Source organism: Wolffia australiana, chromosome 11 (assembly GCF_029677425.1).
Source record: "Wolffia australiana isolate 7733 chromosome 11, ASM2967742v1".
Classification (NCBI taxonomy): Eukaryota; Viridiplantae; Streptophyta; class Magnoliopsida; order Alismatales; family Araceae; genus Wolffia; species Wolffia australiana.
In genome coordinates this window covers 12573876-12599789 of record NC_135845.1, presented here as the reverse complement: position 1 = coordinate 12599789, position 25914 = coordinate 12573876, and the positions used below count along the sequence as shown (strand labels likewise).

Here is a 25914-nt window from a genome sequence, read left to right as displayed (position 1 = left end):
ACAGCGAATGTGAGAAAAACTCAGCCCCAATTTTTTTGGACCCTATAAATTTTACAAAAAATAGGGCCAGTAGCGTACTGCAAGGATCTACCCTCTCAGTCCACTCTACATCCAGTGTTTCATTCATCTTTACTTAAAAAAGCAGTGGGCAGGTATACCCTGAGGACATTCTAGTATTCCACCAATCACCATAGGGTGCAGAAGACCTAGTCAAATGGACAAGCCTATCAGCTATTGAAGCGACATGTGAACAAGCACATCGCCTTCACAAAACATTCCCTAAATTCCAGCTTGAGGACAGGCTGAATCTTCAAGAGGAAGGTATTGATACATTTCTGCTCAAGAAGTTATAAACATGAAGAACCGAAAGAGACAAGTCAACAATAGTTAGAGATATGCGTTGACTTAAGAGGGGGAGACCACTTTAAATAACAGAAGTGGAGCTTGAGGAGCAGTTTTGGTAATTCTTCAAAATCTGGCAGTTATTATCTGTCAGGGGCTGGAGCAGCAGGAGTAGGCCTGCTGAACCAGAGGTAGGGTGAGCTGTTGAGACGGGAGCGTCTCTACATCTTCTTTCTTTCTTTCATTCATTTCATTTAAATGAGCGTAAACTGATGATCCATCCTTATATTTAAAATTAATAAGGTTTCACATCAAGAAATCTTTTTTACCGCTCGTCCCTCCCCCATACAGAATTTCAAGCTCAAGTCAAATAGATTGTGTTGAAAATCTCATCAGCAACATTATGAAACACACTGTCTTCAACCCATTTATGTGTACAGATGTCAGCCTTCCTGTCTAAGAAGTCCTATGCCTCATCAAACGTTCTCTCAAGCTTTCCAGCAATACCTTTGAGAGGTGAATATAGGTCGTTGGAATATAAAAGATCCTCAATTTTCACTATTTAAGCACACCAATCGAGAAAGAGTATCCATGCTCAAATAGGGTTAATAGCACGAAATATCCCAAACCTTTTCAAAAATCTGAGATATAACCTAAACTTTTTTTGGCACAGTAAATCCCAAACTCTTTAAGTCGACGCCGACATATCCCGGTGATGATGTGGAATCCATCGTGGCTGCCAGGTGGATTTCTGGCTAGATTTTGACCTGGCGGAATCCATCTGGCAGCCACGATGGATTCCACGTCACAATGGGGATTCCACCTGCCAGGTGTTTTCCGATAAGAGAGAGAGAGAGGCATTCTAAAGAGAGAGAGAAGGAGAGAGAGAGAGAGGCATTCTAGAGAGAGAGAGAAGGAGAGAGAGAGAGAGAGGCATTCTAGAGAGAGAGAAGGAGAGAGAGAGGCATTCTAGAGAGAGAGAAAGGGAGAGAGAGAGGCATTCTAGAGAGAGAGAAAGGGAGAGAGAGAGGCATTCTAGAGAGAGAAAGAGAGGCATTCTAGAGAGAGAAATGGAGAGAGAGGCATTCTAGAGAGAAATGGAGAGAGAGGCATTCTAGAGAGAGAAAGAGAGGCATTCTAGAGAGAGAAAGAGAGGCATTCTAGAGAGAGAAATGGAGAGAGAGGCATTCTAGAAAGAGAAAGAGAGGCATTCTAGAGAGAGAAATGGAGAGAGAGGCATTCTAGAGAGAGAATGAGAGGCATTCTAGAGAGAGAATGAGAGGCATTCTAGAGAGAGAAATGGAGAGAGAGGCATTCTAGAGAGAGAGAGAAAGGGAGAGAGAGGCGTTCTAGAGAGAGAGAAGAAAAGAAGGGAATGAGCAGGGAAATGAGAGAAAGCTCACAGAATCGGACATGAAAGCACGGTTGGGGTCGTTGACGATGGGCGAGAGCGTGCCGTCGTAGTCAAGGAACAAGGCCACTCTTTTTCCCTTGGCTTTCTCCGCGATTTGCTCGAAGGCCGACAATGCAGAAGGGTACTTGAGCTGCGAAGAGAATCACCCCCATTAAGACGCCAGAAACGAGAGATTCTTCAGAGATTGAAGAGGATCGAGAGAAGTTACCATCCAAAGATGGTAGGCAGTTTATGGATCGTCTTGTAGAGAGTCAGCGAAGGCGTCCTTGCAAAGCCTTCTTCTTGGAGGGGACGAAGCGGCCATGGCGTCGAGCCATCCGTTGGATAGAATGTCGTCCAGTAGCCCTGGAGCGACTTGTCTGAGAGAGATGGGGGGAAGAGCCCCGCTTGGCCGCAGGATGGCAAGTTCGACGTCATGATGATTCTTGGCTTGCTCAATGGCACGGGTCGGTGATTACGGGAGTGTGCGTCGGGATCAGATCCATTCGATCCAGTCAATCAATTTGGAGTTTGTGATTCCCTTCAATCCTCGTCAGATATTTTATTCTATGAAGAAATCACCGTTCACAAGAGGCAGCAACGTCTGTAATAGAAAGAATCACGATGCTTCTGAACGATTGGGAGCTTGACGTCCCTTGCATGATCTGCCGGCGAATCTAGAATATGTTCTAATTGAACCCTTGAAAATCCCCCAAGCAGAAAATCTCTCCCTCCCCTCTCCCCTCCCTCTCTCTCTCTCTTGAACCCTTGATAAATCTCACTCTCTTTCTCTCTCTCCAATATCTAAGACGATCGCCGATAACCTTCCCCTCTCTCTCTGTCTATGTCTCTATTTCTGCGCCTCCTCTCTCTCCTGCGCGATTCGATTCGGTCGGGTCTCTCTAGAACGCCTCACTCTCCCTTTTTCTCTCTCTCTAGAACACCTCTCTTTCTCTCTCTAGAACGCCTCTCTTTCTCTCTCTAGAATGCCTCTCTTTCTCTCTCTAGAATGCCTATCTCTCCCTTTCTCTCTCTCTAGAATGCCTCTCTTTCTAGAATGCCTCTCTTTCTCTCTCTAGAATGCCTCTCTCTCTCTCTTATCAGAAAACACCTGGCAGGTGGAATCCCCGTTATGACGTGGAATCCATCGTGGCTGCCAGGTGGATTCCGCCAGGTCAAAATCTGGCCGGAAATCCACCTCGCAGCCACGATGGATTCCACGTCATCACTGGGTTATGTCGGCGTCGACTTAGAGAGTTAGAGATATACCGTGCCAAAAAAAAAGTTTAGGTTATATCTCAGATTTTTGAAAAGGTTTGGGATATTTCGTGCTATTAACCCGCTCAAATATAATGCAATCAATCTCAAACATACAGCTCTGATAGCAATTAATGTGAAATCCACCAAAAAATTATAAGCGCATAGAGACAACCCTCTTTCTCACACACATAGATAAGTGATCAGAAGAGATCCAAAACAACAACAATCAAAAATTGATAATAATTCACCAACTTAGCATTTTATATGATACTTCTCCAACCAGAGAAGTGAGACAAGCATGTTTCTCTGGATCAAACTCACAAGGAGAGGAAAATACCTCAAATATCTCTTGTGATCGGGCTCTAAAATGGAGTACAGAAACCTCCCAAATGCCCTTTTCTTCTGCATCTAGAACCCTGAAAGAAGCATACCATTCACCCTTTTTAAAGCCTCATTCTCATTCTCCTTGAATCCCTGATAAAAAGATAACTAAGAAAGAGCAGAAAAAAAAAAGAAAGAGCAGGAAAAGGGCATAAGCTTACGGTTTTCTTTCTTCCTGTAGCAAGGGTGAAATGGAGCGGGGAAAAAACATAAAACGAAGCCCTAGCTTTTGATGGGCTTAATTCGTGGACCCATGAGCGTACCTGGCCAACATAACGTACTCCTCCTAATCATGAAAAATCCAATGAAATCAATTATGGTCCAACACTGTAGATTCGGCGATACAATTAGATTAAAATGCAGAGGAGATAAACGTACGACGATTTGGCCGAATAAAGAACAACGCTGGATGAACAATTAATATGACGAGGGAGGTTTTTTTCATTAATATCAACGGAAGACATCGTCGCCTCATCGACGGATGTATCTATAACGGAACCTGTTTTCTCCCATTTCTGATTCGATCAAAGCGCCTACTCACGAAGAACGAGGCATGAATCCGTTTCCAAAGAGTCGACCTACGAATCCCATCCATAAAAAATAGCAATGCGATCCCTTTCCAACATACAATAATCTTCATAATGATAAAAAATCCGCTTCAAAGAGATGATTTCTTGAGCCGTGCACTGTGTATAATGAGAATACAATTAGATTAAAGTGAGTGCAAAAGAAATAAACATACGCCGATTTAGCCGAATGAAGAACAACGCCTGATGAACGAACAATTCAACGTTACTATGACGCTGGAGGTTTTCTCTCAGCAATATCAACAGAAAAATGAATCACATCAAAGAATTAAACAGAAAACAAACCCCGATTTTCTCTCTATCTCTGATTTGATCCAAGCATCCACTCACCGAAGAACGCGACACGAATCCGTTTCCAAAGAGTCAACTTAAGAATCCCATCTACAAAAAATAACAATGCGATCCATTTCCAACATACAGTAATCTTCATAATCATGAAAAATCCTTTTGAAAGAGATGATTTCTTGTGCTGTGCTCTGTATATAATGAAAATACAATTAGATTAACGTACAAAGGAAATAAACATATGCCGATTAAGCCGAACGAAGAACGACGCCTGATGTACAAACAATTCAACGTTACTATGACGCTGGAACTTTTCTTTCAGCAATATCAACAGAACAATCAATCACATCGACGAATCAAACAAAAAACAAACCCGCTTTTCTCTTATATCTCTGATTTGATCCAAGCCTCCACTCACTGAAGAACGAAACCCACCGAAGACTACAAATAACCACTTCGCCCAACCGCTTTTCCCGGCAAAACCAATGCGCCACGCATTCCACGTGGTCGACGTGGCCCAATGAGCTTTACCCACGTGGAAGCGAGGGGAGACGACACGTGACAACGTCGCCGTCGGGAATTGGAATCAAATCTCGCTTTCCTCCAAAAAACGAAGATGGCCTTCGCGGGGTGGCCCACCTAGACGCCATTTCGACCTTGACAGGCGCCAAGATTCATTCTCCACAAGATCAGGGGCTCTTCTGAGATTTTACCTGCGCGGTAATTATTTTATAGAAAAAACAAAACAGGCGACAGCGCCGCAACAGCATTAAAATCAAGCCCAAATGAGACAATCCTTTTATGAAGACCAGGTGATAAGATGCCACACCCTGGTATTTTTTATAACCCAAGGTTTACTGATTGAAAGAGAAGCATTAATATTTACAAGGACCTAACTCATCCATCACTGATAAAAGACTGTGATATTAGTCTTCTATCGCGGACTTTACTGTAAATTTAGTCCCTACATGATATTTATTCTACCAACAGACAATCCTTTATTTCAAGACAAGGAGATAATAGATGCCCCCCCATAATACTTCATATAACCTGAGGGTTAAACGTTTAAAAGAGTTTTTAAGCATGGAGAGAGCATAAATATCTAAATCAGTAAGATACGAAGCAATTATTCTACCAAAAAAATTAAACAGCTGACAGCGCCAAGTAAGACAATAGACGACGAGAAGACCATTCAGCCGTGTCGAGGACGCCACCCCGGGGATTCATATATGCTAAGGTTTAGTGTTTATAAGAGTTCATAATCGGGTAGATTGTCGTGACCCGTGGCTAGATAATCGCGAAGGCGACATCTCTAGATTTCCCATCGTCTTCCTCCTCGTCTTGGGGCCCCCGAGGTTTGTCCTCTTCCTCTTCATTCACTGCCATGGCGAGGATTTCCTCTCTTCCCCCAAATTCACCGCCGGGGTAAATCCACTTCCGTAATTGCTCTCTGATCAAGAGGGGGGACTCGGGCCGAGCAAGGAGAAGCTGCCAAGTGCTCGCCTTCCCCTTGTCGCATCTCTCTGTCACTGTCCTTGATCGCCATTCCTCACTCTTCTTCTTCTTCTTCTTCTTCTTCTTCTTCTTCCTTGCTGTTTGATTTCACGGCTAAGGGAAGAGATGTACGCGGAGGCGAGGATAGCGCCGCTGTCGCCGTTCCTGCACGGGGGGCTTCTCTTGGAGGATTTTGTCGGCGATGGCGGGCTGTTCGCGGCGCCGGAGCTGGGCTCCGAGGAGCTCGATTTCGCCGCCTTCTCCATAGCCGACGAGGCGCTCAAGATCTCGGACGTCGGATGCATATCCGACGATCAGTTCCTCGGCGACGTGTTCGGCGACTGCGGGGATTTTCTCGCGGAGACTCGCGTGGAGGACGCCTTCCCCGAGCTGGCGCAGCCGTCGATTGATTTGGGGTCGGTGATTGATGGGGAAGCGACGGCGGAGATGATGCGAGAGGGTGTCCAGCCTAAGGTTGAGGAAGGGAGTATGAAGATGGAGGACGGGGGCGATGGGCCGTTGCAGAAGAGCGTGAGCTCGGGATGCTTGACCTCCATGGATTGGATCCATGGAGGAGGAGATGGGCAGATGAAACACGGGTTTCTCGGCATTCCGGGGATGGATCTTGGGGCCGTCTTCGGCATGAGGAGGGCGTACAGTGAGGGAGATATTCAGGTCTGATTCCCGATTATCATCATCATCATCATCATCATCGTCTTCATGATAATAATCGACATCATCATCATCGTCTTCTTCTTAACTGCTATCATCTTTCTTATCATCATCATCTTCACCTTCATGATAATCATCATCTGCTTCTTCTTCTTCACCGTCATCTTCGCCGGTATCGCCTTCATCACCATCATCATCTTCGCCTTAATAATATCAATCATCTGCTACTTCATCATCTTCATCTTTGCCGTTTTTATCTTCATTAGATCATAATCTTCATCTTCATAGTAATCATCTTAATCGTCTGCGTCCTCTTCATCATCTTCATCTTCACATGTATCATCTTCATCATCTTCATCTTCACATGTATCATCTTCATCATCTTCATCCTCACATGTATCATCTTCATCATCTTCATCTTCACATGTATCATCTTCATCATCTTCATCCTCACATGTATCATCTTCATCATTTTCATCTTCACATGTATCATCGTCATCATATTCGTTTTCACAGCAATCATCTTCATCTTTATCATCATCATCGTAATCACTATTCTCTTCTCCATCATCATCTCCATCGTCATCATAATTATAATCACCATCATCATCATCAGCTTATATTTCCAAGAAAAAGGGTCATCATCATCTGCTTCTTCTTCTTCATCTTCGCTTGCATCGTCTTCGTGTTCCTCATCGTAATTATTACTATCTTCATCATATTAAAAAACCTATATTCATCATCTTCCTCGCTTTTTTTCTTCAAAAAAAAAATCATCTTCCTAGCTTTTATCATTTTCTGTCTTCTTCTCTGTTGTTGTTGTCTTATTAATCTTGATATTTGTCTATTTTTGTCTTCATCCTCGTAATCATCGTCTCGTTTCATTATCTTAATCGCCGTCTTTGTCTTCATCTTCGACTTCACCTTTAGCATTTTCGTCTTCATCATCCTCATCTTTCTTTTTATCTTCATTTATATCACCGGCTTCTTCTTTGCCTCTGTCTTCACCTTTATCTTCATCTTCTTCTTCATCTGCAACTTAATCGTTTTTGCCTTATTCAGCTTCACGATGATCGGCTTCATAACCTTCGTCGTCTTATCACCATCGTTCGCTTAATTTTCTTATTTATCATCATCATCCTGTTGTCTTTATCTTCTTTTTATCATATTCTTCTTCATCATCTTTAAATTCAACTTGATCAGCATCATCATCTTAAACTTCAAATTCATCATCTTTATCATCGTCTGCAAACTTCTTCGTCTGTATCATCATCATCATCAACATCATCCATGTCCGATTGCCATCTTGGTAACTGATGAGTTTTGCCGCAGACACTAGTCACCCATTTAAACGTAGGTCTCGTTCATCCTCCTTTGGACCGGCTGATTCCACTCAAGATGGAAGACCGCATGCAGAAGCTCTCCAGGTACAGAAGGAAGAAGACCAAAAGGAACTTCGACAGAAAAATCAAGGTAATCAATTACTTCAGCCCCCATAATTAACACCCACTATTCTATAGATAATTAATATTCTATTAATCACACACTTAGTAAATTTCACCCAGGACCCGACTAAATTAACATGTCCAGGCTTTTTCTTTTGTGAAGAAAATAAGGAAGATCACCCAATGATCAACCCCAAAGCTATTAGTATATATATAAAAGCTAAATACACAACTTTTCTGTTTTAGTATGCCTGCAGGAAAGCTCTGGCGGACAGCCAGCCGAGAATCCGAGGAAGGTTTGCCAAGACGGAAGAGGGCGAGGCGGGCAAAGCGACATGATGTAGATAAGCTTAGTTCGAACTTAGTTTATGTAATTTATTACCAAGTAATAAAACCTTGCTGTCCCGGGCCTTATGATGATGGGCCAGCCCAATGTAAAAAGGTTTTCCTCTGATTAAAGAGCTTTTCCATAAAGAAGGGGAAATTGTCAAAAAATTGTTCAATTATATTATTGGGTAGAAAGTGAGCGTTGACCTGGGTCATGGCTAGATTAGTTGACTCCATAAACCCACTTCTCCGCGTTGCTAGCATAAGAGACCAGCTCATTGGGATTAAACCACAGGCCGATCTCGTCTTTCGCCGTCTCTGGCCCATCACTACCATGAATTATGTTCCTAAATAATCAAAAAGTAAAATTAGAAATGCATGTATTATCTTAACATGGCATTCAATTTTAGAGTGGAAGTTGGCATCGCTCGGAGAGAATTACCTTCCCACTACTACAGCGAGGTCGCCTCTTATGGTTCCTGGCTCTGATTTTTGAGGATCAGTGGCACCAATCAGCTTTCTTCCATATTTTATGACTCCCTCACCTTCCCAAACCTGAAAATTTAGGATAATTGGCTTTAATTTTATTTTTATAGTTGAGAAAGTTGAGGTTTACTATTTTCCTTTTTTGGAAAAAACGTTTGAGGTTTAGTATAAATGGGTGCGGTGTTTACCATCGCAAGAACAGGGCCAGAGCTAAGGAATTCGCACAGCCCATTGAAAAAAGGCCTCTCCTTGAGATCATGATAATGCTTCTCGGCAAAATCCTTGGACGGTATCACCAATTTAATAGCCACTAACTTGAATCCTTTCCGCTCGAAACGTGAAATTATCTCTGAGATCTGAAGGCCGCATACCATTAAATATAGAACACATGTATTGTCTCACGCATGAACAGTTTTGTAAATTTGTGAGTGCAAATTTGATGGTGTTAAACTATCACAACAGATCAAAGATACACGAAAAAAATCGCCAAATGATTTGACAAAGTTTGGCTTTGGAGTACTCACCAGACCTCTTTGGACCCCATCAGGCTTGATGGCAATGAATGTTCGTTCCATCTGCAATTAGAGAGGCTAAGGAGAGATATATAGCATATTAATTCGATTGGTTGGCTGAATCTGACAGAAGCTGCCATGTTCATACCTCAGCCGCATGCAGCTCCTGATCCTGGAGCATGTAAACTGTACAAAAAAGATGAAAAATGTGAAAATTAAATGCATAATCACATCAAAATGTGGTAAGTAAATAATCTTTTATGATGATCCGCAAGAGAAACAAAGGCAGAAAAGCTTCCAGATCCAACCTGCAGCAGGAACGGCCATGGCAGAAGAAAGCCAACCCATGAGCGGTTTTCCTGAACCCGCTCGATCGAAAAAGGAAGCAAAATAGTTCGACTTTCCTCTGGAGGAAATCATGGTCGCCGCCGCTGCCGTGAAGGCTCTTCCTGGGAGAAGAAATTACCAATCTGTAAGTAATGTATCATTTCAAAGCCAAAGGCAGAATCGACGAGAACCAGTTGAGCTGCTAGTCCACTCGAATTCCAGTTGAAAATTTAAAGAATCAGGACTTCAACACGCTTGTTTTTTCTCGAATTCATGTAATGTATCATTTGGAAGCCGAATGCAGACTCCAAGAGACCCCGTCAAATTGCCAATCTTTTCATATTCGAGTAAAGAATTAGAGAATGAGAACATCAGCCGGCTTGATTCTTCTCGAATTGGAGAAGAAGCCAAAGGCAGACTAGAAGAAACCCGGTAGATTCTCGAATTCAAGTAAAAAGTTCGAGAATCAAGACTTCAGCCCGCTAATTTCATCATCCAGATGATATCTCTATAGGTTAAAATCGGTTAAAAATCCTCCTTCTGCCGAGATGAAATTCAAAAAGTTGCAAGGGCACCGGTCATGCCAATGAGATTGCAGTAAACCCAAGAACAAAAGAATGGCGGAGACTCGTAGCAAGGCACCCAAATACAAAACTAGCTCACCTTGGCCAACGGAAGAGCTTCGGGATGCGGAGAGCCCGGCCTTGGCCGACCTGGCGACCGATCTGAAGATCTGTGAACTCATCCTGGACTAAACCCTAGACGCAATAACAGATTCACAATCGATCTCCGTCGCTCCGTCTCGAGGGAAATCTGAACGGGGAGAGAGAGAGAGAGAGAGAAAGACGCCCACTTCGGAGGAGATGCTTAGAGATCGATCGCCGAAGACCGTCGATTTCGCCATCACGCATTCGCCCCCGATCTTCGGAAGAAATTCATGATCATAGGACCACAGCGTGTGTTCAAAGCTGTGGGGGGCAATTCCGCCAATTCGTTCGCTTCCATGACCGATTCTCCGCCATGGATCTGCTCGTCGTCTTCGCGCATCTCCAGAATCGCACATCACTCATTGGGAAGATCCCCATTTTCCACTGTTCTTCCATCGTTTTAGATCAACTGCCCGTTCTGTAAAATACCCATTCCACTGTCATGTCAAGGTAGTGTTTGTCCAACCGATAACCGTCCCATATCCTATATCGTGGATGGATATCCTGAAAAGACTTGGACGGTGTCTGATATCGGCTATCAGATATTGAATGATATTCGTCCGTTAGATGTAGATGGATATCGAGGACGGATATCAAAGGGGTAAGGACGATCCGGATATCGGATACCGGATACTGGATTGATATTTAATATCTGGATACCGGACTTATGTTTTAATATGTTAGCAACCTCAATTAACATATACAATGTAATATTTTTATTTTCTTCCATATGGGATAATAGGATTCACAGTTCAAATTTGAATCCTGTTATCTCATATGGAAGATATTCGAAATCGTGCGCTGTATATATTAAACAAGGTATAATATGTATTAAATGAAATAATAATATTTAATAAATATTTATTATATTGTAAGCCGGTTATATATGATATTAATACTTCGTCTAATAAATACAGCCTGAAATTTCTTTTTTCTTCCAAATGGGATAAAGTTTTCCGAGTTTGTTAAACTCAGAATCCTGATGTTATCCCATATGGAAGAAAAAAAAAGTTCGACTTGTATATATTAAACGTGCCACTAAATAAATTAAAAGCTCTAAATACCGTCTTCCGCAAGTTGATTCGTCTAACCGCTCATTACTAATGAATAAAATAAAATTTTATAAAACCCTTCTAAGCTGGATATCGGAAACCGATATCCAACACCAATATCTTATATCGTCATCCTCCCCCCTGAGACGAAGGTGGATGACGACGTCGAGACGGATATCGACATCGGATATCGTCACTGTAGCAACCGATATTCGATACCAACATGCGATACCTGGATATCGAAAAAAGCGAATACTAGAAATCCCTTTCCAGTATCCGATGCAACATCCGTCCCGATACCGTCATCCGATACCGATATCGGCACAGGCGAACACTATGTCAAGCTCACAGAACATAGATTCAGTGCAGATTTGTCTTTTGATCTATATCTTCTCTCCCCTTCTCTTATTATTGGTTAATTACCTCTTTCTTCTGAGTGACACTTTCAGATGATTCTCTCTTTCTTATGGGTGCCCAAACTGCCACTACAATAATAACTTGAACTAGATGGATTGTGAGAGGTAGGGATCGAACTATCTTTAGTTGAATGATTTGATTAATGAAAACCTGATTTGGTTTGAACTGATCAAATTTTTTATTTAACACTACATTGGATCAATATAAATCTAATGATTTGAATATTTGGGCTGGGTAGTTCAATTCGAACATTGGGCCAGATTTTTTCATTTGATCTGATCCGACGATGGATCGAGTCCAAATCGAGTTTTGGACCCAGTGGTTGAGGATCGGATTAGTTGATCAAATGCTTGATCCAGTCGAACATTCTACTTATTATATTGAATCCATGATTCTAGTGAGAAGGGATTGTCAACTTCAACTATTCAGGCGCTAAGTTTGATGCAATGCAGGGTGCTATGGACAGCTAATTTAGGTGGGTAGCCTTTATCTGGACCTCAAATTGTGTGGGCTAGTGGAGGCAAATGAAGTGTAACCTAGTGTAAGCCCCCAAAGTAGGCGGCATGTCCTGCACAGAGCCCTGCATGCTTATTGTGGGGATGACTGTGTACTTGGACACAGGATTTGAGATCGAGTCCTTGAGCATGAAACACCATATGCACTAGGGTGGCAACACCCAACCCTGATCTTTAAAGCCAAGGCCCTTTTGGTGCTCGTGCTCATCACGCAACGGTGGTGGATCAAGGCAAGGCCGTGCTCGGGCTGGGCATGCGAGGCCGCTAGAGACAGGCACGCGCGAGACGTGCAGGCTGGGCTACAAAGGCACAGGCAACAGAGGCACGTACATAGCGCCTGCTTGCGTGCATTGTGGGGATAGCACACGCACATCGTGCACTGTGTGAGGCACCGGGCATGAGATTCCCATCAGGAGACTAAGGCATTGTCACACAGAGAGTGCTGGGACGGTTGTGGGCCACGCAATGCTTCCCCTAGGTAGTGTTGGGTGCGCTACGCCTAGTTTGGGGCGCTGAGCATGACGTCTCCTGCACAAACCGCACACAATGGTGTCAACGCAGGTGCCTGGCGCGCGGAGCGCCACGACTGGGGTTGGACTAGCAGGTGTGTTGAGTGCCAATGCCCACGGGCGCGCAGTGCCCCACCAGGGGACACACGTGTAGTGGCGATGATGGTAGGTTCATGTGCAAGGATGTGGGCCTTGAGACGCAAGGGTGACACTACTCAGGCACAGGGCACCTCATCTCGTAACTTCGGTATCTTCCCGGGTCTTCCCCCATGTGATAACTATGACTACAATGTAATCCTTTTATGAGGTGCACATTCTCTCCTTAAACCCCTCAAGGATTCTTAAGCTATGGTGAAGATTTCTATTACATCAAAGCAAGGCTGCGTAGTGTTCTTGCTACAACATTGAGGCTGTCACACGTTCAGTCTAGGCATTTTTCCTAGCTCATGATTTGACTGCAGACACCTAGTGATTGAATGATTTTAATGTGGAAGCATACTTTGAGGTCATCAAGTTTGATGGATGAGGAGTGGATCTTTTGAATCGATCTTTTAAATCAATATATTGAAAGTAACTTTTGGGGAACTCGTTACACCCTTGACTTTGCCGCTCCGAGATCGTTCTAAAGCCGTTCATGCCTCCAGCCTCTAGAAGTATCCACACGATCACTCAACGCTTGGATCTCCACGTCTTCTTCTTCAACTCTTCTTGGAAATATTAAAGATCTCCTCACCATGAAGACACTCCTCCTTGGATGAGTGGAGAAAGGGAGGGGCTCTTAAAATGAGGCTTGCATGGGTTGCATGGGTGCTTAAATTGAGACCCCTTTCCCTCTTTATATTTTACTTAAGGTTTTTCTCAAAAACCCTACAAAGTAAAATATATCCATCAATGCCATTATGACCTTGTACATGTGACCCTCTAGGGCCATGTATCGTTCTAGTTAATAACTTTAATGGCCCAATAACATTTATTGACCAACCTTATTAATTAACTATATCAACATATAGATTAATTAAATAAGGATCGATTTAACCCAATCTATAAGTTAAGTTTCCAGCCCGGGGGGTGCCAAGCTACACCTCGTGCTCTAGAAGATATCGAGTAGTCTAAAACTCTCTCGTTTATCGTCATCGGTTACCATATATGTATAATCCATCATCCGCGAGAGACTCTCAAACGACTTAGGGTAAGGTTTATCGTCAAAACTCTAATCCGTTATTTGATTAGTACTGATGCGTAACGTGGATCATTGGAGAACGCCTTCTCAAATTTCCTCACTACCCTGGCCAGGGATTTTCTACATTGTCTTCCTCGAGTCAATCTCCTCTTATATCGAGGGCGGATGATCCCATCTTGACAACTCAATCATCTCTATAAGCTTCTTACTACATCCGATCTATAACTTATTTGAATCCCATGATTAGAGGCTCATAAGTCATAGTCAAAATGTTGTCGTCCACTCACAAGATGTCCTTGATGTCTCAAGTAAGTGGATCACTTATACAACTGTGACTTGAATCAACCTGATTGACTTTTAGGTATAATACCATTCAGGGATTCGTATAGATCAATTCAGTGAACTCTTTCTCCAAAGAGCACCCACTATCTGTCCTTAGTGTCGCTACACTAATAGCTACAGGATCAGCTATACTTATAATATAATTAGGATTGGCTAGTGCTATTCTATTTGGATAATTCGATGTCCGGCTTGACTATCCATTGAATAGGAATATTTAGAATACATGTTTAAAAACTAGTGATTACTGTATTATGACCTCATCATAATTTACTAAGTCATTGCACATAATCATAGACTTCATTATAAACATCACAGGGAATAATAATGAATGCAAATATTTTATTCAATGGACTTAAATAAATGTGTTAGTGTTATTGGCTTGACGGCCACATAATATCCATCATTTGCTTCAGTGTCCATCTTAGAATATAACATCATTTTAGAAAGAGAGCATGAAGAAGAAGTTTTTAAAGAAAGTCCTAATTTGAGGATGGGGAATGTCAAGCCACCTAGGAATCTATGAATCTCCATGCCATGTAACAGCTCCTCAAACAATAATTTGCCTAAGAGCTCGCCCCAACATTTATTTTGTACACCTATGTCTATAGAGGAATGAGCCACTATAAGGTCATTATTAACAATGCGAGCAGCGTGGACATCATCTCTAATGAGGCCATTAAAAATATGAAATTACATTTGTAGATGCAATGACATGCTATCAAGTCACTTAGGCAAACTTTCAATCTATCCACGTAAACTCTTCCTAGTTTTAGTGTATCCTCCTATGGACATGTGAAGAATTTATCTTTCCAAGCATGACATTCTTAAACACGATCATCTATAGATCAATTCATGCCAAGAACCCACTTGTTAAGCATGTATTCCTCTAAAAAACTACACACACATGCCCTCATCTTTGAAATCCCTTCTGTTTGAGGCCCCCATTGGTCTTTCATCCACCACTTGGTGCACTTGCCCAAGCTCTTACTTCTCTTACTGAAGTCCTGGATGGATCAATATATATCTCTTAGTACTTAAACTTTCTCAATACCCATGGGACACTTGATCTTATCTTCTGCTTGTCCTTCAACTCATCATAGTCAAAATATGTGATGCCGGACATCGTCTAGGACGTCCTCCAATCGGCACCGAGTATGATAGCTCTGTACCGATAATGGGTAGTGGTCTCGAACATCAACGGTGTCATCGTCTGACGGATGAAACCCTAATGGGTAGATGTGATTACGATGCAATGAGTGAGCACCCTAGTGTCGTACGTGCAGGCTCTGACTCGAGGTAGGCACCGAGCTCCAAACTTGGACAGGGTCGCCGGGTGACGACGACCGTGGCCTCTCAAACCTCGTCAGAGCGATGAAGACTTCTACGGCCAAACAGAGTCAATTTGTAGGGCTCGCACGAAACGGACAGTCTCGTCCGTACCGGTAAGACACTCAAGTATTTCATAGTTTCTCTCAAAACCTCTCTCACCTACCTAGCCCCGGTGCGGTGGAGTCAAGATGAAAATGTATTGAAAGCGGTAATTAAACGAGCGACGGGAGAGGACTGCGTACCTCGTCGGTACGTGGCTCTTTGTGCAGGATCATCAACGGTCGAGTGCGATCTGAGCAGGTGTGGCGGAGAGGCGTCGAAGAGCAACGGGGGCTCAACTAGCGTCGACGCTGGAGCTGTTGAGGGAGAGAGAATGAGGGCGAGCAGCGTCGACGGCTTGGACAGCTAGCCTGGCTTGGTGAGCACGACCTTGGGTATGTGGGTTAGTGTGGAGCAGTGTCGACCAGATCACAAGTAGAGGCGCTAGGACAAAGCCCTTAAGAATGCGAAGGCTCACATCCCACAAACAAAGCACGCTGACTTGTTGTTGGCAAGATGCGGAGCATTTGTCAAACAGTATCGCGCCCCGAGAGGGTCGTGCGTGTTTCGTATGGCCGGGAGGGTCCAACCTTTGACTACTTCTTCGTATGGCCGGTTCAGCAATTGGTGGATAGCTGAGAGGATGGAGTGCGACCATCATTGAGGTCTGACCAATTGCCAAACCTATGTGGATTCTGGTTCGGCTGTCGCGGGTGGGTCAACGGGCGTCCCTTTTGTTATAACAAATTCCCAATAGCGCCTGGCAGCCCGGTCAATCAGCCAGATCGGAGCCGAAGCCTTCAATTCGGCATCGTCAAGAGGAGAATGCTGGGCGTGGAGTCATCAATCCGGGGCTAAGGGCCAGACGACAGACGTCTGTTCCCTCATAAACGTCCAGATTTGTTCCGTAAGGGGAAGCCCTTTCTTCCTCACTTTGACTGGGTGAATCCAGTCTTCATGCACGGGAGTGCAACCCACGATTGCTCCTAGAGGGGAAACAATCAGCGGCGACCTTGCGGTCCTATTTGCGGTGGATCACCGGGTTGTGGGCAAAAGGGCAATCGCCGGTGGTGGCAGGGTTGTGTGAACAACCTTCTTCCTGCCTCGTGCAATCTACTCTCTTGATCACTACCTCACCCTTCCTCTCCTCCCCTCTAGATCTTCCTTTGTCTCAAGGGGGAGGCGAGACTAGAAAAAAAACTAACACCTTCAATTCACGATTTCTCCTGGTCTGCCTGTTTAGGGCACCCGTTCTTCCCTTATAAAGGGGGGAAGTCAAATGGGCCCCTAAATGAGTCTACAAGGGGGGGGGATTGGTCCATTAGGGGGGGCCCTTATATAAATGGGCTCCCCCATTAAAAAATGAAAGAAAATGAAAACATAAAAAGGAAACAAGGCGGAGGCAAAGACTAGGAGTGCCTCCCCATGACAGCGACGATAGATGTACGCGGCACGTCGCATACGCGATGAAAACACAGCGATGAGAATGGGAAAACACAAAACACGAGAGAAGAATGATGAAAAACAAAACATGATAATCGAGCATCTTCTACCTGGCTTTCGATGACGATGGCTAGCGGCGCAGACGATGTTGTCGGTGATCCTTGATGGCGTGCGCCATCAATATATTGTACAGTCAACTCTATCATCTACTTCTAAAAAGATGTGGCATCTTCAAGAGGCTTTTCGCCGACAATTTTGGGTATTGAAAGACAATTCTTGGGCTTTTTATTGGGTTTTGAAAGACTCATTTTCATGAAGTGGAAATGTAAATCAATTTTGAAATTTTCTATACTCCATAAGATAATGATGTTACCTCGTGGAGAACTATTTCCACCCTTGGCTTGCTCCTTGAGGGAGACTATCTGAGTCATTCACATGCCTGGCCTATAGAGGTATTCACACAATCAATGTGATAATGGATCTCCTCTTCTTCTTCTCCATCTCTTCTTCATGATCTAGCTGATCTTCTCACTATCATGTCTCACTAATGGATGGAGTTAAGGGAGAAAAAGGGAAGAAAGGGGGGTGCCAGGTCTGGCACCTAAAATGGGTGCCCTCCGTTTATTTGATAGTTTTTAGTTACTTTTCAAAAAAAAATTAATTAGAATTTTAATTATATCCACAAACTTCCACTATTCTTATGTGTAAGATATGCTAGGCTCATGTATCAGTCTGGTTAATAACTTTAAGGGCCCAATAATATTTATTGGACAAACTTATTAATTAAATTTATCATTACATATATTAATTAATTGAGGATCTATTTTACCCAATTGACAGGTTCAGTTTCCAGCCCGTGGGGTGCTAAGGAACACCTCGTGCTCTAGACGATACGAAGTAGTGATTGACCTCTCTCATGTAACATTTACTATAATTGGTTACCATATAAATAAAATTTCCTCCATGTGAAACTCCTGAATGGCATTGGATAATTTATTAAACAATAGGTACATAGGAATATAACTGATAGAAATATTAGGAATAAAGAATTTTACTCAAGATTGTTTTTTCATATTTGAATGAGTAATAGTAGGAGAATTGCAGATAAATAGATGCAGTGTCAAGAAGAGATGAGAATATAGTTATGAAAACAATCATTGTAATAAGATGGATTAAGAGATATGGGCAGATAAATGTTCATGAATGTTTATAAAATTTGTTATTGGAATTGGGAGCATGTCACAAAATGGAATATGATTTGTATTGAATCTAATTTATGTATATAAACCTGGTTATTTAGAATAAGATGTCAATGTAATGCAAGTGACTCCTTAAACCCTTATAATCTGTCAGAATCAAGGGATTTTGGTGTTGTAGGAAGAGTTCCTTAGCTTCTATTTCCACAAAACAATTATTATGAATCTAAAAAACACACCTTCCTCTAGGCCAAAAAATGTAAGGGAAAATTAAAAAAAATATTTACGTGGGGGATTTATTATAATGGATGAGTATAGGACACAAATATGATCCAAACCTAAACGTTTGGGACTAAAGATATCAATATATCTTCATGTATCATGCGTTTAAGTTAGGTTTTTTTGACATTGATTATTCTACCTCCTCCACGGTGGATTGCCAACTATGTTAGTGAAATACGCCTATTCACTTAAGATGTAGTTATGATTTATGAATTTGGCAGCACCCAACTAATGTGTGTCAAAACACCGGAGAGGGCATTGCCGAAAACATGTCTCAATATCCAATTTTGAGACCTGCCTATTCCTTTTTAGTAAATTTGATGCTGCCAAATGTATCAAGATGGTATCACTTTATTGACACATAGAATTAAAATTTTAATTCTGATATTTCTTTATGACACCATGTGTCCCTCATGTTGCATAGCATTCATTGAAGTTTTAATCAATGTATTTTCTCAGATCATTACATCCCTGCTTTCCACCACATATATTTACACCATATCTCCATGCACATTTGACTGGTGTAAGGGATTATGAATTATGATGCCATTATGAAATATTTTGAAGAGGATTGGAGCAGCCAATCATTCACTAAGACCTGAAAGAATCAGACTGTGACACATTAAGAGGTGATAAATATTTAGAATAGCCTATTTAAATAGTTGTCAGTTTAATATTTTGTCTTTGAAATTAAGATCTACAATGCCAGTCTAAAAAATAAGTAAAAAATATACAATAAGCCAGAAAATCATAATATCATTGTAAGATTAAATTTAAATATTTTAAGCCGTTAACATGCATGTATGATTGCAGGTAAACATGTATCATCAAAGATAATAATGTAATGTTTAGAGTGTTATCACTTGGAGTGATGTCGTTAGAATTTCTACAAGAATGAGCATGTATATGACAAATGGTTGAAGGTCAGAGTCCTTTATTTGTTGGTTCTCAGTGTTTCAAATGATACATATTGAGGGGTTCATGCGACCAGCTTCTAGAAATATCCATACAACTCATACACATTGAATCTCCTCTTTTTGATTTTGATAGTTCATGTTGTCGTTACACTATTCCAATCACATGAAAAGAAGATTGGCTTTGGTGAATTTCATTGACCTTCTATTATTTAAAATTCGCATGATTTTTTTATAAATTATATCTTTGGACATCCAAAATACTATTTACGAGCAACCATCTAGGCCCGTGAATCTATCTAATAACCTTTATTGGTCAACCTAATTTATGATCTGTAAATCCATGTAGATTAATTAATCACACATTTTTTAGTTTCCAAGCCTTGGGAATCTAAGCTACACCTCATGCTCAAAAAGATGCAAAGCATAGTTACTCTCTCATAGAACCTTTTTGTGATTTTTTTCAATGTATATACAATCCCTCATCTACTTGATGCTCCAAGGATAACTTAGGGTATGTAAAACTATAAAAAAACTAGTGGGTCATTCGATTCAGTTGTAATGCATTCAATCATCTTCATTATATTCTTATCTTATTGACCACTCAATCATCTTCATTATATTCTTGTTGCACCTAATCTAGGATGGTTTAGGATTTCATGAATATGATTCCGAAGTCACAGTCAAAGCATTACAATTGATTTTACTTGCATGATATTTTTGGTGTCTCAAGTCAAAGGACCACTTAGAGAACCGTGAAATGAATAAAATGATTTTTAACATTGGTAAAATACCATTCAGAATTTCATAAATAACTCTTTCCCTAAAGATCGCGCACCATCTATTTTTATTGTCTCCATATTAATGGTTATGGGATCATCCATACTTATCACATGGAAGGGACAACAGTGCTATTTTATTTGGATATTATATCCTTTGAATAAGAATGTTTAACAGGAATATTCAAAGGGAAGGGATCTGTGTATTATGATATTATCAATATTCACTTAGTGAGGTCATATATTCATGGATTTCACTATGAACATCACAATTTTATTATAAGTAATACATTTTATAAATGAACAATGTAGAAGATATGGCTTATTGACCCATATATTTTCATAACCAACCACTAACTACAATCATAAGTCTAGTTGTAGATCATTATACTCTCACTATTGTTGGTGTATGGATCCATTCACTTTGCTCTTTTCACTAAAGAGCACCCACTATCTATCATTTATGTCTGCACATTCTATGGGATGAGTCGTACTCATATGAGTGAGGCTAGATAGTGCTATTCTATCCTGATACTTTGATGCCCTTTTCGAGAATTCTTCACATATGAATATTTAGAACACATGCTTAAAGAATACTGATATATCTGTTATGATCTCATGAAGATCAAATTATTTTGTGTGAAATGGATGCTTCTTTTATAGACAACATTTCTTTTTTTTCATCCATGAGGGACTAAAAGGTTTGCATTTTTTCAGGACGTGTGGCTTAAGCTGTAGCATTGATCTACATGACTGCTATAGATCACTAATCATCACTTAAAGGTACGCAAGGTGGTGGCACATTGTGACTAGGCGAAAAGTCAAATGGCGCTCGTGAAATCTCTCAAGACATGTGCCATGAACACAACCACCCATTAGATGAACTCATCACAATGCACAATAGATGAGCTTCTAGTGCATGCGAAAATTCGCACAGTTGGTGCAAATTTTTGCACCGCTCTGCATGCCCTTCTCTATTGATAAGCCAAAAATAGGGGTGAATTTTGCAATTTATTAAGCCCTTATACAATAAAATTTACAAAACCCTAACTTAAGATGCATAGTGATAAGTATGGGTGTTTTCCAAGGGCAGCTAGTAAGGAATTCAATTGATAATCAGCTTGAAGAATTTGACCCTAATTAGAGTTAATTTAATCTTCAATAAGATCAAATCACCCTAATTAGATGAAGAGTTTAGAAAAGGGGTAGAAGAGATGGGATGAATAGAAGAAGTAAGGAGCTCTTGGTTTACTTCTTTGATCCAATAAAAAGGATCAAAGGGTTCAATTGGAAGGGTTAATAAGGATATTTTGTCTTAGTTTGTTTTAGGGTTATTTGGAAACCAAATTCACCAACTATTATATCATTAAGAATATATTCTATCCTAGAAAATAAACCTTTTTATGATTTTTTTCTTAATGTGCAAATGTAATAGCTAGTTCAATTTCATGATCTCTCCTCTCAATCCGGGTAAGGACTTGTACATGGCGCTCAAGCCAGGTGATTTCGAAAATGCAGACCAAGTTCAAGAGAAAAAATCACAAACTTCACTAAAACATAATCCAAATTACACTAAATTCAAATACAATGAAGAAAAAAGTACCAAACAGGGTTGATCGAGGATGAAGCTCCTCCCTGTCTTCCACCAGTGAAAGAACCACCTCTAGAATGACCTCCTCTCAAAATTTGGCTTTTATACTTAGGTTACATGCTAAAAATTATCATTTTACCCCAGTTAGTAATTAATTTTTATCCATCAATGTAGGTTAAATCTGAATGATCCAACTATAGAATAGAAAGAGAAGGCTAGGATGAGAAAGTTTATAAAAAATCACCTCAATCGGACTTATGGATCAAAAGTTATTAATAAATGAATGTTGACCAATCATAACCGTTGGATCAGTATTCATTTATCTAATTACTTTTTTTCTTTGCACGCAATGACGTGTCCATGACGGATTGGCTGGAAAAATTTCAACTTCATTTGGCAGGATTGATCCTCTGAGCGCCACATACCCTCGTGGCTGAAATAGAAAGGAATAATAAAAAGGAATATACATATGAAATGCACTCACCTGTTTGTTTTCATTAATGCTACCCAATCCGAAGCGTCCAGGTCACCTTCTGTGCCCGTGTTTTGTATGCGTATCACAGGCGGTGAACTTACCGCTCTCAAACTGAAAGAGTTAGGGTAGCATTTGAGCCGTTGGATTCGCATCCGACGACTGCGACTTGGCTACGTAGCTACCTGAAAATTTCCTTTGGCCTTTTGCGCTTCAGTCCTTCCTATATATTGTATGCGTAATTTGACGCTGCCCAAAAGTATTTATGTATATGCCCCTCCGCTTTCTCTCTTCTCCATTTTTCCTGAAAAAAGATGAAAAAATCTTGATTAATCTCAATAAAACCATGAAACTATTTTAATGGCTTGCAACCACAACCGAGAGGTTTTTCAAGGGCATAATTGCAACAAAATTTAAGAAAAACCTCTCCGAGTTTAGAAATTGTTTAAACACTCTTATGTTCCTTATGAATATATATTTTTTCCATTTAAAAATCCATTTCTTCTTCGAATAAATTCCCAAAAAATCAAATAAAACCCTAGAAAGTTCTAGAAAAATCAGTGTTTTATCTCCATGTCAATTAACATTAAAATTAATGTTTAAACCTAAAATTTTTATTTTATAAAAGTATTATAAGCTTGAATAAAATTTCCATAAAGTTAACAAATTAACAGAAAACTAGGGACAAATTAGAATTCATTCGGAAAAATTAATTAACATGAAATATATGAAAACAACCATATTTAAACTCTTTAAATTCGTAAAACTGTGCTAATTGCTTGAAATAGATACCAAATTTTGGGTTTTATCAAGGACCACATGCTCACATGGGCACCACATGAGTGCCACCTAGGCACCCCTTGGGCTCTAATTGGCCCCATGTATGAACTGTGGGTGGTAGACCCCAGATCGCATTGGCACAGGGCACGAGTGCCATCTGCGCGCTTGTGAAGAGGTCATGCGGTGCTTAGTCATGTGGCATGTGTGATATCTCCACAGAAATTTCATTTTTATTATAATTATATCAAGTTTAAAATAATTAAACTCAGAAAAAAGAAAATGAAATGAAATTTGAAGAAAATCTGAATTTCTTCTAACTTTGTGTGGCTGTATCTTCTCATCTACTTATCTGAATCGGGTGAAGTCTCATCAAGTTGTTCTATATTCAAAGGGCTTTCATTTCATCCATCCTCTATTTCAAAATGATTAAACTAGGGCAGTTAAATATGGTACCCAAGAGGATACCTCAGCGCAGAATTTTGTGCTTGTAATCTATGCACAATGACCGTTTCTTCATTAATTATTTCACTCTAGCTCATAAAACATTAATAACTATAAAATCATGATTAATGGAATGAATGCTGAAAGGGCAAAATAGATAAAAAATGTGAAGTAAATTCATATTAATTTTGCGTTAAATTTTGTTATAAATAACAAGAATGGATACAATGTGGGCACATTCTCAATGCCTTCTCCAAGTTCTGATATTCTTGATTTCAATCCAGTTTTGACAAGTATTCTGTAAAAAATCATAGCTTCAAAGTGACTTCTTCTCATCATTTTTACTATTTACTCTTAATTTTATTTCAGATTAACTTTTAAGTTATTAAGTTTCTAATCTTTTGGAGCTAAGAGATTCATTGTGAAACAATTAAAAAGGAAAAAAAAATAGCACATGATGGGGGAAGATGACGGATATCATATGATTTGCATGCCCTTGTCCTTTGTATAATGATGTTTAAATTCAAGACCATCTTTAATTAATGAAGATGAAAATTCTAAAATTTTTTCTGGCTTAGTAAATTATGATGAGATAATAATATTATGATCCCTAGTCTTCAAACATGTATTCATAATATTTCTATTTGATGTCTACTCGATAAACACATTAATCTATCTACAAAAATGTGTCACAATTCAAGCATACTTGCATGATAAATATGACTGATCCTATGGTGATGAGTATAAAACCACAAACACTTACGTCTCAATCTCAATTGGTTTGATTCTTATCACAATTGAATACGTGGCCCTTACACCTGAGATAATAAAGACATCTTGTGGATGGAAGGCTATATTTAAACTATAATTTACAAGTCCCTAATGATATTTTTCAAATAAGTCAGGCTGGATAAATGGATAACTATAGAAAGATGATTGAGGGTCAAGATGGGATTGTTCACCCAAGGTAGGGGAGGAGATTAAATTAAAGAATGAGAAGCCCTAAACCAGTGGCAAGGGTAGTTGAGCTATTGGAGAATGCATTCTCTAAATGTCTCCATTATGCATCCATACTAAGTAGAACGAAGGATTATAATTTGACAGTTAAACATACCGTGAGTCACTGAAGAGTTTGCACAGATGCAAGATTATACAAATACATGACTAATGAGGGTAACGGTTTCATTAGAGAGTTCAATTGCATGCTTATATCTTGTTGAGCATGAATGTTGGAATCCATTAGAGGTGAATGTTGGGATCCATGCATGATATACTTAACCTATAAATTGGGTTAAATCAATTATTGTTTAATTGATCTACAAGTCGATAAGGGTGGCACATACATATTATGGAGCCATGTAAACTATTTTTCTAGGCCTAGAGAGTCACAAACATAATATACGTTGGTGGATAGACTTTATTTATAAGGAATGTCGTAAAAAAATCCTAAAACAAATATAAATAGAAGGGGACGTGCTGAACTCAAATTTATGATGTTAATTTTCCATTCCTATTTAAGCTATTGAGTAATATTTATAAACCTTTACTTATAAAATAATTTGACTAGTTAGTGATGAGTAAGGGTCGTCAACACAAGGAATGTATTTTAGGATTTAATTACACTATAAATGGTTATTCAAGAGGGACAAGAGGATATATATAGATATAAAATAGGAGATTGTGATGTGATGAACATGAGGTGGTGAGAAGGTGATAATAATCATTTTATAAGGATGCAATGAAAATTTTTTAGGCCCCTAACTAGGTGACTTCCTTGCCCAGAGGCCTGCGTGCTTATCGGGAGGGGGTGTTTGCATTTTGACTCACTATACTTAATGCGTGAAACCCACTCAGTGCGATGCTATGATGCACTAAGGGTGGTGACATCCAACATTGATCTTTCAGGCCATCAACCCTGTAGTGGTAACCCACTATGGATGGTGCGGATGCCCGTCGATGCTTTGCATGGTGGATCATGGTGAACCGTGCACGCTAGAGCATGTGGACTGGCTGGAGCGCACGTGTGTGCGTGCCAAATGCCGCGTGCAGGTGCATGACGCATAGGCTGGGCGATAGTGCCACGGTGTGGCATGCGGAGCTGTGCGGGGAGCTGCTGGCATCATGTGTGTGGGGCGTGGGGTGGGAGACATTCTGCTAAGAGACTAAGGCATTGGCGCACACTCAGCGCCAAAACTGCTTGGGGTGATCGCCCAAGGCTGGGGTGGCGTTTGTGATTGCCATGCCCACGGGCGCGCGATGCCTGGCTAGGGGGCTTGCATGTAGCGGCGGTGCTAGTGGGCATGTGCGCGGGCTGTGGGCCTCAAAGCACAGGGGTGCCCCTACTAAGGCGTGTGGTGCCTCGTCTCGTTACTTTGGTATCAACCCTGGTCTTTTCCCATGTAATGCTTGTGATGA

At 40.8% G+C, this 25914-nt stretch overlaps 2 protein-coding genes and 1 long non-coding RNA gene across 7 annotated transcripts; 1 reads left to right on the top strand and 2 right to left on the bottom strand.

Annotated features, from left to right (window-relative positions):
* Positions 1-302: 302 nt before the first annotated feature.
* On the bottom strand, positions 303-5054 carry LOC144709863 (uncharacterized). 4 transcript variants are annotated; one of them, XR_013583123.1, is made up of 7 exons: positions 4249-5053; positions 3755-4062; positions 3538-3662; positions 3333-3411; positions 1965-2339; positions 1746-1886; positions 303-1165 (listed from the first exon to the last, which is right to left on the bottom strand). It is a non-coding gene; the product is annotated as an uncharacterized LOC144709863 (long non-coding RNA). The 4 variants fall into 4 exon arrangements; XR_013583124.1 differs by lacking the exon at positions 303-1165 and having other exon boundaries at positions 1188-1886; positions 3333-3469; positions 4249-5054; XR_013583122.1 differs by lacking the exon at positions 303-1165 and having other exon boundaries at positions 1188-1886; positions 4249-5051.
* Positions 5055-5717: 663 nt separating this feature from the next.
* On the top strand, positions 5718-8300 carry LOC144709163 (zinc finger protein CONSTANS-LIKE 4-like). Its single transcript, XM_078582590.1, has 3 exons — positions 5718-6417; positions 7747-7887; positions 8106-8300. Exons 1-3 carry the CDS (start codon positions 5869-5871, stop codon positions 8196-8198), a joined length of 783 nt encoding a protein of 260 aa, XP_078438716.1. The 5' UTR covers positions 5718-5868; the 3' UTR covers positions 8199-8300.
* Positions 8293-10595, bottom strand: LOC144709164 (nucleoside diphosphate kinase 3-like). Of its 2 annotated transcripts, XM_078582593.1 has the most exons (8): positions 10175-10595; positions 9493-9633; positions 9333-9370; positions 9197-9247; positions 8861-9028; positions 8629-8741; positions 8394-8533; positions 8293-8321 (listed from the first exon to the last, which is right to left on the bottom strand). In XM_078582593.1, the coding sequence occupies exons 1-7, from the start codon at positions 10254-10256 to the stop codon at positions 8410-8412; spliced, it is 717 nt and encodes a 238-aa protein (XP_078438719.1). In that variant the 5' UTR covers positions 10257-10595; the 3' UTR covers positions 8293-8321; positions 8394-8409. The 2 variants fall into 2 exon arrangements, with proteins under 2 accessions (XP_078438719.1, XP_078438717.1); XM_078582591.1 differs by having other exon boundaries at positions 8293-8533; positions 10175-10593.
* Between the last annotated feature and the right edge of the window lie 15319 nt (positions 10596-25914).

What these genes read in the sequence shown, in the direction of transcription:
- LOC144709163 (XM_078582590.1), top strand. Translation starts at nt 5,869, where the DNA reads ATGTACGCGGAGGCGAGGATAGCGCCGCTGTCGCCGTTCCTGCACGGG. An exon ending in ACAGTGAGGGAGATATTCAG is followed by an intron (nt 6,418 to 7,746) that starts GTCTGATTCCCG and finishes GTTTTGCCGCAG; the next exon opens with ACACTAGTCACCCATTTAAA. An exon ending in ACTTCGACAGAAAAATCAAG is followed by an intron (nt 7,888 to 8,105) that starts GTAATCAATTAC and finishes TTTCTGTTTTAG; the next exon opens with TATGCCTGCAGGAAAGCTCT.
- LOC144709164 (XM_078582593.1), bottom strand. Translation starts at nt 10,256, where the DNA reads ATGAGTTCACAGATCTTCAGATCGGTCGCCAGGTCGGCCAAGGCCGGG. An exon ending in AAGCTCTTCCGTTGGCCAAG is followed by an intron (nt 9,634 to 10,174) that starts GTGAGCTAGTTT and finishes TTCTTCTCCCAG; the next exon opens with GAAGAGCCTTCACGGCAGCG. An exon ending in ATGGGGTCCAAAGAGGTCTG is followed by an intron (nt 9,029 to 9,196) that starts GTGAGTACTCCA and finishes TGCGGCCTTCAG; the next exon opens with ATCTCAGAGATAATTTCACG.